We start from the raw sequence: 13,240 nt of genomic DNA, 5'->3' as shown, positions 1-13,240 counted from the left end.
CATAGAGTATCTTTGGGAGGGTAAACTTAATAAAAATGGTTATTTTGCCAAAGATTACTTTTCTGTTTAACTCGATACCCTTGACATTCAAACCCAAGGATATTGCCAAACTACAGGGAAAAATAGGATCCTTTATATGGAATTCTAAATCGCCTAGAATTTCCCTGAAAAAACTACGAAGAAAAATGAAAAGAGGTGGACTCGCTATGCCAGACATCCTTCACTATTGCCATTCTTTCCATTTCAAAAACTTTAGGATGATGGCTGATAAAGCGGATACATCTTGCTTGGGTCGACTATTTCAGACATTACTACATGACATCCCCTTAGGCCATGAATCTTTTTTATTTAAATTTGGAGACCCAAATTTTTACAAAAAGGTCAGACTAAAGATTTTGGGCACAGCTCTGAGAAATTGGGTTTGTCAGAAAAAAACTGGGCATCCCCTATTATACACCTCTTGCCCCAATATGGGATTCCCCTGGAACACCAGAATGCCTCAGAGATCAATTATCTCTTCCTCGTAAAACAGCTGGCATCATGCAGTGGCAGGATCTTCTTGATGGTTCAATGTTATTGAGGTGGGAAACACTTTGTAGGCTGACAAATGGATCTCTTACAAGGTTTAAATTTTATCAGATATCCAGCCGGTGGACTACCATACCCTGGAATAGAACAACTAACCCGAAATTTGAACTGGTCAAGAAAAAAAAGAGCTGGAAAAAAGAAATATCTTTTTGGTATGAAGCACTCAACGAGAAAGATGATATAACAGAACTAGAACTGAATAAGTTGTGGGGAGAAGTGGCAGTTTTACAATGTGATAACATATTTGCTCTTTGGGGAGATTCTTTTAGATTGTTAAATACAGTGGTGAAATCGGCCCCCTTGAAACGAAATCACCTGTTTACCCTTTATAGAGTGTATATATCCCCAAAAAAACTGCTAAAGTTTACGAACCTTGAACATTGTTGCCCTCGCTGCAAGGCCATCGCAGCAGATTACTTGCATATGTTTGTTGAGTGCCCAAGATTGTCACTTTTTTGGTCCAAAGTTGAAGAGTTTATAACAGAAGTCTTTGATGTTCAATTTACCATCACTCCCCAAACTATTCTTTTTGGCCTAGGGGAAGACTATCAGCTTAAAGATCTGAGGACTAAATTCATATTTTATATAATGATCCTAGCTAGGCGCGAAATCTGCAAGGGTTGGAAGGCAGAGAGCGCTCCTACCTTTGCCGAATACCTTAAATATATCATATATGTTAGTGAGTCTGATGTTGCATGTGATAGCTCTAGCCTCACTAAGATCTGGGCGGCCCTAGAGGCTTGGCGGAACAGATGAGAGTATTCCTATGATTTCACCTGGGTACTGTTGGTGCTTGGTCTCCAACCCAACCAAGGGCCTTCCAGTATAAAGGGTATGGAGCGGACCTAGCAAACCGCTAAACCTAGAGGGGTTTTTCTCTCTCCTTGCCCAATCTGGATTGTATCCCTTGGATGGAATCCCTGAGGCCGTTACATCGCAATAGGGAAAGGAGAGGATACCCTATCTAGAATACCCATCATTGGTTTATGAGGAATAAAAAAAAAAAATAAGTGCATGAAAATTGTTTGAAGCTATACAACATTTTGCCAATAATCTTGAAAGTATGGCATAATTGAAAAGTCTACTTACCTATAACCAAGTTCAACTTGGTTCCTAAGAATGAAAGTAACTAAAGTAACATTTTCAAAACAGTGGCTTGGAGTTAGTCACGGAGTGTGTGTTCCTGCTTTGTATTAGTATGTACACCAAATGTATTCACACTACCCTCTGATAAGCCAGACTGCTCAGCCAGCTAAAACTAAATTGAGAGTGCGGTATTACTCTATTCTCTGCTATACCTTTGGGGATTCGCTGGACTCTGGGCACCCTATACCTCTTTGGTGTAGTATATACAGAGCCAGATTCCTCCATCATTTAATTTTGAATGATTTATATTGGTAGGTTTCACTGGAAATGCATTCACAGCTGCCCAAGTACACAGCAGAAGCTCAAAGGAAGTGATTTGTTACGTGGAGGACAAAATCAAACACAAACATTCGGTCCCTATAAACCACCAACTGAACACTCAAAGTAAATACTTTTTTGAAAAACTATTAATCCATAGTCTTGAAGGGAGCTTTAAAAAAAAAAAAAGAGAAGACTTGCAAGTATGTTCAAAGTATTTACTAACAGGCCATTAAAATCGAGCACAGTTAACACCGGTGTGGATGTACCGGTGACTGGTGTTTAAGTAAACATTACATGTCACCTCTCACCTTGGCATAGACTTCTGTCAATGCCTGGCCCAGCTTTTCAGGCTCGCCACGCAGTATCACCGTCTCAGAGCTGCTATCAGTAGGTGGGATCTCGACTGAGACTCCAGTTTTCTCCAGGATCTCCTGCAGGGAATTGCCTTTAGGACCAATGACGTACTTATGTTGAGACTTCTTCACTTCAACAGCAATTGTGGTCGTTTTCTTTTTCTACAGTGAGTTAAGGTGACATGAGAAAAGTTATTACAACTAGTTTAGAAGATACTTGGACAAAAACTAATTACAGAGAAGGTCTAGAAATATGCTTCATAAACCAGATATACATGCATAATTCTTACAATTGTTCAACAGTACTACAGGCACATGCAGATGTTGTCACTTGTAGCAAAACATCACTCAAAGCCTAAGTACTTAGCTATGCTTCCCAGTGGATAAAGCTTGATGCTTCACAAGGCAATCAGGTTTCTTTGCTTGCAGTCTTTTTTCCTACTCTATTCTGCACCTTTAACAGTCTTAAAAGCAAAACAATATAATAAATGTTGAAAATAGGGTTTTGCCCATGTAATACCCCTGGATTTTTCACTTGCAACTACCTGGTTTTCACAGAAGGACTTTGTTCCTGACCGCCTGAGGGCAAAGACCATCCCCCTCGGTGGTCAGAAATCTGTCTCGGTGGCAGGCTGGAGGAGACCAGTCAAAGAGACCAGTCTGCCAACACCAGAAGCTGGTAGTCTTCCAGGGGACACATCTAAGGTGCCTTCTGGGAGTATGTATTAATAAATCCACTACTGGAATCAGAGTGGTTTTATAAATACCAGATGTGCGATGCCAAACATCCCTACTTTTAGTGAAACCATCAAGTAGCTAGTGGACTAGTTTCAACCAGTGAACAGAAATGTTAAAAAATGTCTTCCCTGTTCACCAGTACTGGCAGTAATGAAACTGACCAGCACAGTGGCATCTTCTAATGCAGTTATGCCCCCACATGGAGTATTAAGCACCCTGCCTTACAACTGTCAGGCTTGCTGTAGTGGTGACTTACACATATTACATGCAGTGTGTGGCGACATGGCACACAGGGATGTATGTCATGTAATGTTTTCACTTTTGCATACACCAAAACCTGCAGTCTTCCATGGCAGTTGTGCATGTGTTTGGGAAAGGGGCCCTTAGAGTGGCACAATTTGTGCTACTGCCCTTGGGGGACCCTCTTTAGTACCCAAAGTCCTCGATACCTTTTACTATGGACTTGCAGTACTTGCAGAAGATATTACCAATTGGGGAAATTGTACAGTTTTGTGGGAAAAGTGATCTGTCACCTGGTTAGCAGGAACGCAGTGCACTTTGTCCTAATCACATCATATACCAGGCAAAATGTGGAGGTGACCAAGTCTAAAAGGGGCGCTTTACTATAACTGGTATATAGAAATAGGTGTCCTGCAGGTCCCACACCACCATCCAGTCTCAAGAGGTCGAGGATGGCCAAGACCAAGGCTATAGGAAGTATTCTTGAATTTTACCTTCCAGAAGAACTAGTTGAGAGGGCACAGGTCTAAAATTAGATGAAAGACTGCATCATTCTATGGCAACAGAAAGCGGCAGAAATAACCTCAACCTCGCACAAGCACTTTCTCTGAAGCACCTTTGCAAAAAGTACATGCACTTCCTGCTGCAAAACAGACACATGATCCTCAGTCAGTTGTTTTGGGGGGTGGGATTGGAGGGGGGGAAGGGAAGGTGGTGTGTGGAAATAAAGGGCAAGTACTGCCCCTTTTGAAAAATGTGCACACCCACCTGTCCAAAGTTATGGCCTGACACCACCAAGAAATGTCAGATCCTGCTTTCCAACAGATGGCTGAGCTTCACTGATGTCACGCTAAAGGGGTTTGGCAGGCGGGATCCTGGGGACGGGGAGTCTTCGGTGGGGGAAGTGGACTGAGTTGCAAGTTGCCCTTTCCTCTGCGGTCGTGGGCACCACAGCCTCGACCATGACACTGCTGGGCACCTCGTTTAGGTTGGATTGGCTGAATAGCAAAAAGGGCTGATGTGGTTCACGAGGTGAAGCAAATAAGCCCAGTGAGTTTGTCATGGTCTTACTCTCCTTGAACCACTCCAGAGCTCAATTCGCCTAGCCATCAAACAGGCGAGTGTCAAACACTAGGCCCATAGAGGTGCGGCCATACAGCCGACTAAGTTGGCTACATGAATTGTGCTCCACTCCCCTCCCCACATCATCCGATGGAATCCATCCTCCCTAAGATGATCACATTGTATTGTATTTGCATTTATATAGTGCTTACTACCCCCGCTTTTTCGGCGAGTAGCACGCTACTCCGGGACCCATAGAGGATTAGTGTTGAATTAGTATAGTGAAACATGCAAGTACATTTTAAGTGGTGGCTAGGTTAGTCAGTTATTTGGATTCAGAAAGATAGCAGAAGGATAGAGGAGGACAAAGGTTTGTATTTATATAGCGCTTGTTGACGCACGCTATTCAGGAAACCTACAAAGGATTAGTGGTGAATTAATATGGTAAAATATGAAGTAATTTCAGTGGTGGATCTTAGTCAGTTACGTGGAGTGAGAAGGATAGTGGAGGGATAAAAGGGGTGGAAATATTTGCATTCATATAGCACTTGTTATCCCTGATGGGTGTTGAATCGCTTTTCTGGCGAGTAGCACGCCACTCCGGAACCCAAAAAGGATTACTGTTGAAAATTAATGGAGTAAAAAAAAAAAATATGAAGTAATTGGAGTAGTGGATTGAATATGCTACTTACCAGTATGCATCTGTTCTTGGCATGTAGGGCTGCTAACATTCATATCTTTTGCATTAGATCGCCGCCTAGTGTTGGGTCCGGATGATCGCACATTGTTGTCCTGGAAGAGTCTTCGAAGTATCCTGAGATAGGTGGCTCCTCCCCTGGACTACAGTGCGCATGGGCATCGGCTCCATCCACAGATTGTTTTTAGCCATTGTGGCAGAGATGGAGTGTAAAGTGTAAAGGATGTCCATGCTAATGATTGTATACAAGAGTATGTCTGCAGCTGCGACAGGCACCGGGGAGGAGGGCGGGCGATATGAATGTTAGCAGCCCTACATGCCAAGAACAGATGCATACTGGTAAGTAGCATATTCAGTTCGAGGCATGTGGGCTGCTAAATTCATATCTTTTGCATAGAATGTATAGCAGTCCCTCCATTAGCGGCGGTTGCCCGTGCCAGCTGCAGAAGCCTGAAAAAGTGTTTTGAGAACAGCCTGTCCTACAGCTGCTTGCTGCTTGGAATGTACATCAACACAGTAGTGTTTTGTAAAGGTATGTGGTGTAACCCACGTGGCTGCTCTGCAAATGTCTTCTAAAGGAATGTTCCCCAGGAAAGCCATAGATGCCCCCAATTTGCGAGTGGAGTGCGCCCTTGGGGGTATTGTCAAGGTACGTTTTGCCTTTTGATAACATATTTGGATGCACTTAACAATCCACCTGGCTATTCCTGCTTTGGAAATAGGGTTGCCTTTGTGCTGTGGTGAGAAGGCAACATAAAGCTGTTTTGTTTTCCTAAAGTGTTGTGTCCTGTCAATGTAGTACATCAACGCCCTCCTGACATCTAAAGTATGAAGCATTCTTTCCGCCACCGTTTGTGGGTTTTGGAAGAATGCCGGCAAGTCAATAGTTTGGTTGAGATGAAACTGTGACACCACCTTCGAAAGGAATTTGGGGTTAGTACGTAGTACTACCCTATTTGGATGAATCTGAATGAATGGCTCTTGGATTGTGAGCGCTTGTAGCTCACTAACACGCCTCAGTGACGTAATAGCAATTAGGAAAGCTACTTTCCACGTTAGGAACTGGAGTTCACATGAGTGCAGTGGCTCAAAGGGTGGTCCCATCAGTCTGGTGAGGACCACATTGAGGTTCCACACCGGAGCTGGCGGTGTTCTTGGGGGAATGACTCGTTTCAGGCCTTCAAGGAAAGCTTTTATGGCAGGCACCCTGAAGACAGATGCTGCCTATTCTGAAGATAAGCTGCTATGGCGGATAGATGTATCCGAATAGAAGTGTACGCTAGATTGCACTTGTAAAGATGTAACAGATAGCAAATGATGTTAGGGATAGATGCATCTAGCGGGTTGATGTCATTGGCTGTACAGTAAATGACAAAACGCTTCCATTTTGCAGCATAGCATGCTCTGGTAGTTGGCTTCCTTGCCTCCTTGATGATGTCCATGCATTCTGGAGGTAGGTGAAGGTATCCAAACTCTAGGACTTCAGGAGCCAGATCGCCAGGTTGAGCTGTTGCGGATCCGGATGCTGAATGTCTCCATGGTTCTGCGTCAAAAGTCTGGGCGTGAGGCGCAGCCTTTGATGCGGCACCACCGAGAGTTCGAGGAACGTGGTGTACCATGCTTGGCGCGCCCACGTTGGAGCAACCAGGATGAGAGTCATCGAGTGCTGCCTTAGCTTTCTTGCCACCAGCGGTATCAGAGGGGCTGGCGGAAAAGCGTACGCAAATCTGCCTGACCAGTTCATCCATATCGCATTCCCCTGCGACTGTGGGTGAGGGAACCTGGCGGCAAAGTGTTGGCATTTTGCGTTTTCGTTTGTGGCAAACAGGTCTATCTCCGGATGACCCCACTGCTGGAAGTACGGGTGGAGTACAGATGGGTGTAACTCCCACTCGTGCATTTGATGGCTGTATCTGCTGAGCAGATCCGCCATCTGATTGTCCTTGCCCGGGAGGTGTTCTGCCATGAGGAAAATGTTCCTCTGAATGGCCCACTTCCACATGCCCTGAGCCAGATGAGACAGCTGTGGCGAGTGGGTGCCCCCCTGCTTTTGAATGTAGTACATCGCGGTCATGTTGTCCGTCCGGACTAACACTACCTTGTTGCACAGTTGTACAATGAAGGACTTGAGCGCCATGAAGATTGCCATCAGTTCCAGATAGTTGATGTGCATCTTCTGTTGCTGCGTCGTCCATAGTCCCTGCACTGTGTAAGTGAGCAGATGAGCTCCCCATCCCTGGAGAGATGCGTCCGTTGTCAGGATAATCTGTGGCACTGGCTCCTGGAACAGTCGGCCCTTGCAAAGGTTGTGTGGAGTCCACCAATGCAGAGAGTCGTATGCCCGACTGGTAACCAACACTAGGTCTGTCAATTGTCCCTGAGCCTGTGTCCACTGATTTGCTAAGCACTCCTGGAGCGGACGCATATGTAAACGTGCGTGAGGGACTGTAGGAGAGTAGGGTCTGCAATCCTATGATCACCCAGATTTTTGCTTTTTTGCTGCACTGGTTTACGACTTTCCCTGGCTGTGGGCCTGCTAATCAGACCCACAGCCTAGCTGTTCTCTCTATCCAAATTGTACTCAGGTACTGAATTGGCACTGGGCCCTCTCCAAGTCCCTGTACCCAGGGCTGAGGTGTACCCAGAAGTCTCCCAGGGGCTGAAGCATGTATTATGCCACCCCTGGGCTGACTAACTAAACTGACACAACTGGCTGCACGACAGCTGGGGCCAGGTGGTGTACTCACCCCTTGCTTTAGATATAGTATACCTATATCTAACCCTAAAAATGGACACACAGATCTCCTATCAGTCACTCCTATGGCAGGCCTTAACAATCCTGAAGGCAGAGTGCTTGGAATCGTGTGAGATGGTGCTCTGGCATGAGCTGAGCCTGTCTGCGGCTTTCGGGATCCATCCCTTAGCCGTTTCCATGATATTGCATACCATATACTCTTAAGTGCATTATAATCCTCGCAGTTATATGCCAACTCTGGTATCGCTTTATCAAAACATGTCGAGTAAGGTGTCATACGAATTGGAATACTAACCCCTCGCCAATTCTGGCGACGGGGTTAGCATTCCACCCTTCTAGAGGGACACGACATGTATGTAACCCCTAACCCCGGTTAAAGTCAAACAGAGCCTCAGCTCCACAAAATGGATGCTGCCACCGAGACACAAGTCTGCCCTCCTGCTGCTGGGAGTCCTCCCAGAGCAGGAGATAAGGACAAAGGGTTTCCTGCCAGGGGCGGTGCCAGCACCGTCCCAGACAGGGTTTTGTGTATTGTAGGTAGGCAGGGCTTTAGAGGAAGGTGACTGCACGTGGCACCCCGGTGCTCACTGTGCATAGGCTGGCTGGAACCAGTTCCAGGGTCACTCCAGACCCTGTGCTGGGGAAAAGCCCGCCAAGGAAGTGGGTGTAACCACCCCCCTCCTAGTCCCACCCCTAGGGCAGGACTTAGTCGCGTGCCAGCCCCTTTTTACAGGATAAAGGTAGGAACTGGCCCCCTTCCAAATCAGATCATCTTTGAATCCTGAAACTACTTTCCACGAAAGGAACTCAAGACTTCTTCCTAAGATTTCTCCCTTGTGACTAAGGAGTAGTCACCCTGCATCCGCAGGCACCATCTTAAGAACACTGCGGTCTGCTGCAAGTCTCTCCTCCGGATCAAGACTGCCCAGCTCGACGAGAACCGGCTTCCCTGGCACCTCTCACCTCTACCTGCATCATCAGTCACGCTGAGATTCGTGGGTGTGACGAGACCTCGAGGGACCAGCCATCTTCAAGACTGCACGACTTCTTTCCAGCAAGCCCGCCGAGTAATTTCCTGGTGAGTGCTTTGGGGTCCGAGAAGCCCCGACCCTGAGCAGCTCCAGCACCGAAGTGCAGCCTCCAAGCATCTCCACGATCTGCGTGGGGCCCTTCTGCTTTTTGCTGCTCACCGCGTTGTTTGGCTACTAGCCCGCTGGCTTGTGGCCTTCTGAACGACGCCCGACGACATTTCTGCTGCTGGTCTGGTTGCTCCAGGCTGGCCCTTGCTCCCTTCCAAAAGAGGAGCACCCCGGACCCTCCTGGTCCACTCAAGACGCCATTTTGAGTCCACCGCGTGGGCTTGAATTAGCCAAGGCTTGTTGCCCAATCCTGGGTAACTTCGACGCCGACAGCTTCATCCATCGTGGGACAGCTCACCTCTCCATCCTGGTCGCCGACAACGCCTCCTGGTCCGTGAGATCTGCAGAGCCAGCGTCGCCCACTCACCTAGTCGAGGTGACTTCGCCCGGTGCCATCCTGGTGCCCACTTAATCACTGGCTAGTGATTCAAGAACTTGGTCCCCTCTGCTTTCAGGTTTCTTCTTCCTCGATCCAGGCTTGGATCCAACGAACTTTCCTTCACTGGTCGCCTGCCAGCAACTTCCTTCTTCCAGGCTCCTGGTCCGGCAACGAGATCCCCGACGTCTTTTCAGACCTATGCAGCTGCAGCCCCTGGGCTAGGTAACTTCGGCACTTCGGTGTCCCAGCATAGCCTCACTATCCTAGGGTCAGGATCCACTGTCGTTTTCTTCCTACCAGGTCGGGTTCGCCCGTGAACACTAACTTTGCCTTTACTAGCTCCCATAGACTTTGTCCCGCATCCGGCGTGAGAGTGCACACTCTGCACCCGAGTCCCCTAGGTCTCCTAGAAGTAATCTAACGATTCTATAGTCAAGTCCTAGCGATTCCAAAGCCTATTAGTACTGTACTTACCTGCTAGTAATTTCGCATTCCAGTTTTAGAGTATATGGTTTTTCGTGCCCCTCGGGCATTTGTGGATAACGTGCTAACTTAAGTATTTTCATAAGAGTTTTGTTGTGTGCTTAGCACCCTGTCCTCATAAAGAGTACAGGGTTGTTGTGATTCTAATAAATACATTGTTTATTTTCATAACACTTGTGTGGTGTCCTTTCACTGGGTGTTCAAGGGGTAATGTGATGGTAAAACAGCTGGCTTAACACGCCCTCTAGAGTCTTAGCCTTAGACTGCTCGTATCCATGCTACTAGGATAGCTGGTCTATAAGGTTGACTTACAACCAATCATCAATAAGGGTTGTTTGGACTGATATATAGTGATCACTAGAATAGTGAACACTGCACATCAGGCCAACTTCTCACAGGGACTATGAAGATGCAGGAGGCCATCATGCCAATCAACTGCATGAACACTCTCGCTGGAAGCGAGTGTTGTGGTCTGAACTTTTGGATTAGAGACTGCATGCTGTCTATCCTGACTTGGTTTGGCTGAGCCATGGCTGTCAGGGTATTGATCGTCGCACCTAGAAACTGCCGGACATGTGCCGGCTGAAGGTGCGACTTTGGGTAGTTCAACGAGAAGCCCAGATCGTGAAGGAGGTGAATGGTAGTCGACATGTCCGCTGCGCACTGTTGTTCCGACTTGGCTTGAACGAGCCAGTCGTCTAGGTAGGGGTAGACATGGATGTTCTGCCTCCTGAGGTGCGCTGCTACTGTCGCCAGACACTTGGTAAAAACTCTTGGGGCTGTGGTCACTCCGAAGGGTAGGACCTTGAACTGATAATGCCTGCCTTGGATAGTGAACCTGAGGTATTTTCTGTGGGACGGGTGTAGTGGTATGTGGAAATAAGCATCCTTGAGGTCTAAGGTTGCTAAGAAGTCCCCTTGGTTTAACAAGGGAAGAATCTGTTGCAGTGTAAGCATATGGAAATGTTCTGACAGTATATACAGGTTGAGGGGACGCAGATCCAGAATGGGTCTGAGAGATCCGTCCTTCTTTGGAATAAGGAAGTACAGGGAATATACCCCTGTGCCTTCCTCCTCCACTGGCACGAGCTCGATTGTGCCTTTTTGCAGCATCACCACTACTTCCTGCTGCAATAAGTGCAAGTGCTCTGCGGACATAGGCCGCTGCCTTGGTGGAATGTTGGGTGGAGTGGATTTTAACTCTAGACAATAACCGTACTGGACAAGTTGTCGCACCCACCTGTCTGTGGTGATGTTTCTCCAGACGGGCAGGAACTGCTGTAGTCTCCCCCCGACAGGTGTTAAGTGGTCGGGGGGCAGTGACAGAGAGTCACTGTTTGCTTGGGGCAGAGGGGCGGGAGTTGTTGTTCCCTCTGCCACGTCCTCTGGTGCGGTTTCCTCGGTAACCCCCCTTGTTCTGTTTGGGGTACGAGGATTGTGCTCCACCTCTAGAGAATTGTGATTGTTGACCCATCTGTCCTCTGGTGACTCCACGTGCACCTGAGCGACGAAAATTGTTGCCACGGAACTGTTGTGATTGTAGGGCCCCCATAGACTTGGCAGTTTCGGTGTCTTTCTTAATCTTTTCTAGGGTGGTGTCAACATCTGGACCAAACAGTCTATCAGGATTGACTGGCTGATTAAGTATGGTTGTTTGAATGTCTGGTTTAAACCCCGATATGCGGAGCCACGCCTGTCGTCTCAGCATGACGCTAGTGTTAATAGCCCTAGCTGCTGTGTCTGCGGCATCAAGTGCACACTTTATGGCTGCGTTGGAGATCAGTTTTCCCTCTTCTATAAGCAGTTTGGTGCCCTCTTGAAACTGCGGAGGCAGGTGTTCTAAAACCCGCTCTAGGGTGTCGTAATGCGCCCTATCATAACGTGCCAAGAGTGCCTGTGTATTTGCAATACGCCAAAAATTGGCAGCCTGTGCAGCTACTCTTTTGCCTCCTGCCTCTAGCACTTTGGACTCCTTATCCGGGGGAGGAGCTTCACCCGTTGTTTGGGAGTTCGCCCTTTTGCGGGCATTTGCGACCACAAGGGAGTCAAGCGGCAACTGTCCCCGAATGTATGCAGGGTCTGCAGGTGCTGGTCTGTACTTCTTTTCGATACGTGGATTGACCACTCTTGCCCTGGTAGGTTCCTTAAAGATGTCCGCAGCATGTTTAATGACCCCTTTAAGCATAGGCAATGTCTTTACTGTCCTTTCAGAGACTGAAAAAGTGTCAAATAGGAAGTCCTCTTCAACTGGGTCAGCATGCATGTCCACATCATGATTAGCCGCTGCCCTTTCAATAAGTGCATGAAAACCTGCAGAGTCTTCTGTTGGGGATGCACGTGCACTGAAAGGCTGTGGGTCCTGCCCCACATTTTGTGTGCCTTGGTCCCCTATGTCATCATAGGAATCTTGCTGTGCATCGGGTTCATTGATGGGGAAAGTGTATTGGTCGTCTTCATCATATCCCTCACCCTCAGAGTGTTCTGGGGAAGGTGTTGGGCTCCTTCTAGGAGGAGGCTGGATAGGTTCCATTAGGGCTGAAGCGTCCTGAGGAAGCCTTTTTTTCTTTAGGGGGATAACATAGGAGTCCACTGGCTGTGAGGTGATTCTCCTCTTGTAAAGGGTCAATTTGCCCGTGTCTGCGTCAATAAAACGCTCAGATTCCTCTTCTGAGTGGAGTAGGTGACTCGAAACTGCTCCAGACGTTGAAGAATCCGACTTCTTTGGCGTCGATTTAGTCGTAAAGGCTATCGGCGCCTCTTTTGGCGGCAGAAGGAAGAGAAGTTTACTCGCAGGCTTTGCCGGAATGTCCATCGGCTTCTGTGGCGATGGCATCGGAGCCGACGTAGCAGAGGCCTTCTCCCTGATTCTCTGCAGTGAAGAGGCGATGGGGGACGCGTCACTTACAGCGGCCTTTGGCGCCGACGAGGAGGTCTTGACCTTGCCCTCGGATCCGACGTCCTGTTGTCCCTTCTGAGTCTTGGACGATGATGCCACAGCCGCCGACCCAGAGTCCTTGGACCGGTGAGTTGACGTTCCAGCTTTCGATCCAGCTTTGGATCCGTGTGATTTCGCCGGGTCCGTCTCCACTACGCGTCCGACTAACGAAGTCCCAGTCGGAGCCGGAGCCTTTTCGCTGGCCTGTGCGTGCTTAGACGGCGTCGCAACTGTTCACCCTTCTTAGCGGAAACCTCCTCTGGCGACGATTTCGACACTGTGGAATCGACATTTTTCTTAGACTTCTGTGGACCGGTGGCCGACGGAGTCGATGAGGCAGCCGGTTTAGGTGTTTTTGATGTAACGGCCGCCATCTTAGGGATGCTCGGATCCGTAAGTTTCGGTTTCGATTTTGGGTCGGCCATTTTAGGTGTAGTCGATACCGTAGGTTTCAGTTTCGATAC

The 13,240-nt window shown here is 47.9% G+C and overlaps 1 protein-coding gene across 4 annotated transcripts in view; it reads right to left on the bottom strand.

The window, feature by feature from the left end:
• Window positions 1–13,240, bottom strand: part of HDLBP (high density lipoprotein binding protein) — a 1,657,332-nt gene that overhangs the window by 1,282,274 nt on the left and 361,818 nt on the right. For all 4 annotated transcript variants that reach the window (XM_078665718.1, XM_078665720.1, XM_078665719.1 and 1 more), the window contains exon 8: window positions 2,304–2,510. In XM_078665718.1, coding sequence (XP_078521844.1) covers window positions 2,304–2,510 — 207 coding nt within the window. The remainder of the gene's footprint in view (window positions 1–2,303; window positions 2,511–13,240) is intronic.

Source organism: Lissotriton helveticus, chromosome 11 (assembly GCF_964261635.1).
Source record: "Lissotriton helveticus chromosome 11, aLisHel1.1, whole genome shotgun sequence".
NCBI classification, from domain to species: Eukaryota; Metazoa; Chordata; class Amphibia; order Caudata; family Salamandridae; genus Lissotriton; species Lissotriton helveticus.
Note: the sequence above shows the minus strand (reverse complement) of the source record. Positions and strands in the feature narration are given on the sequence as shown.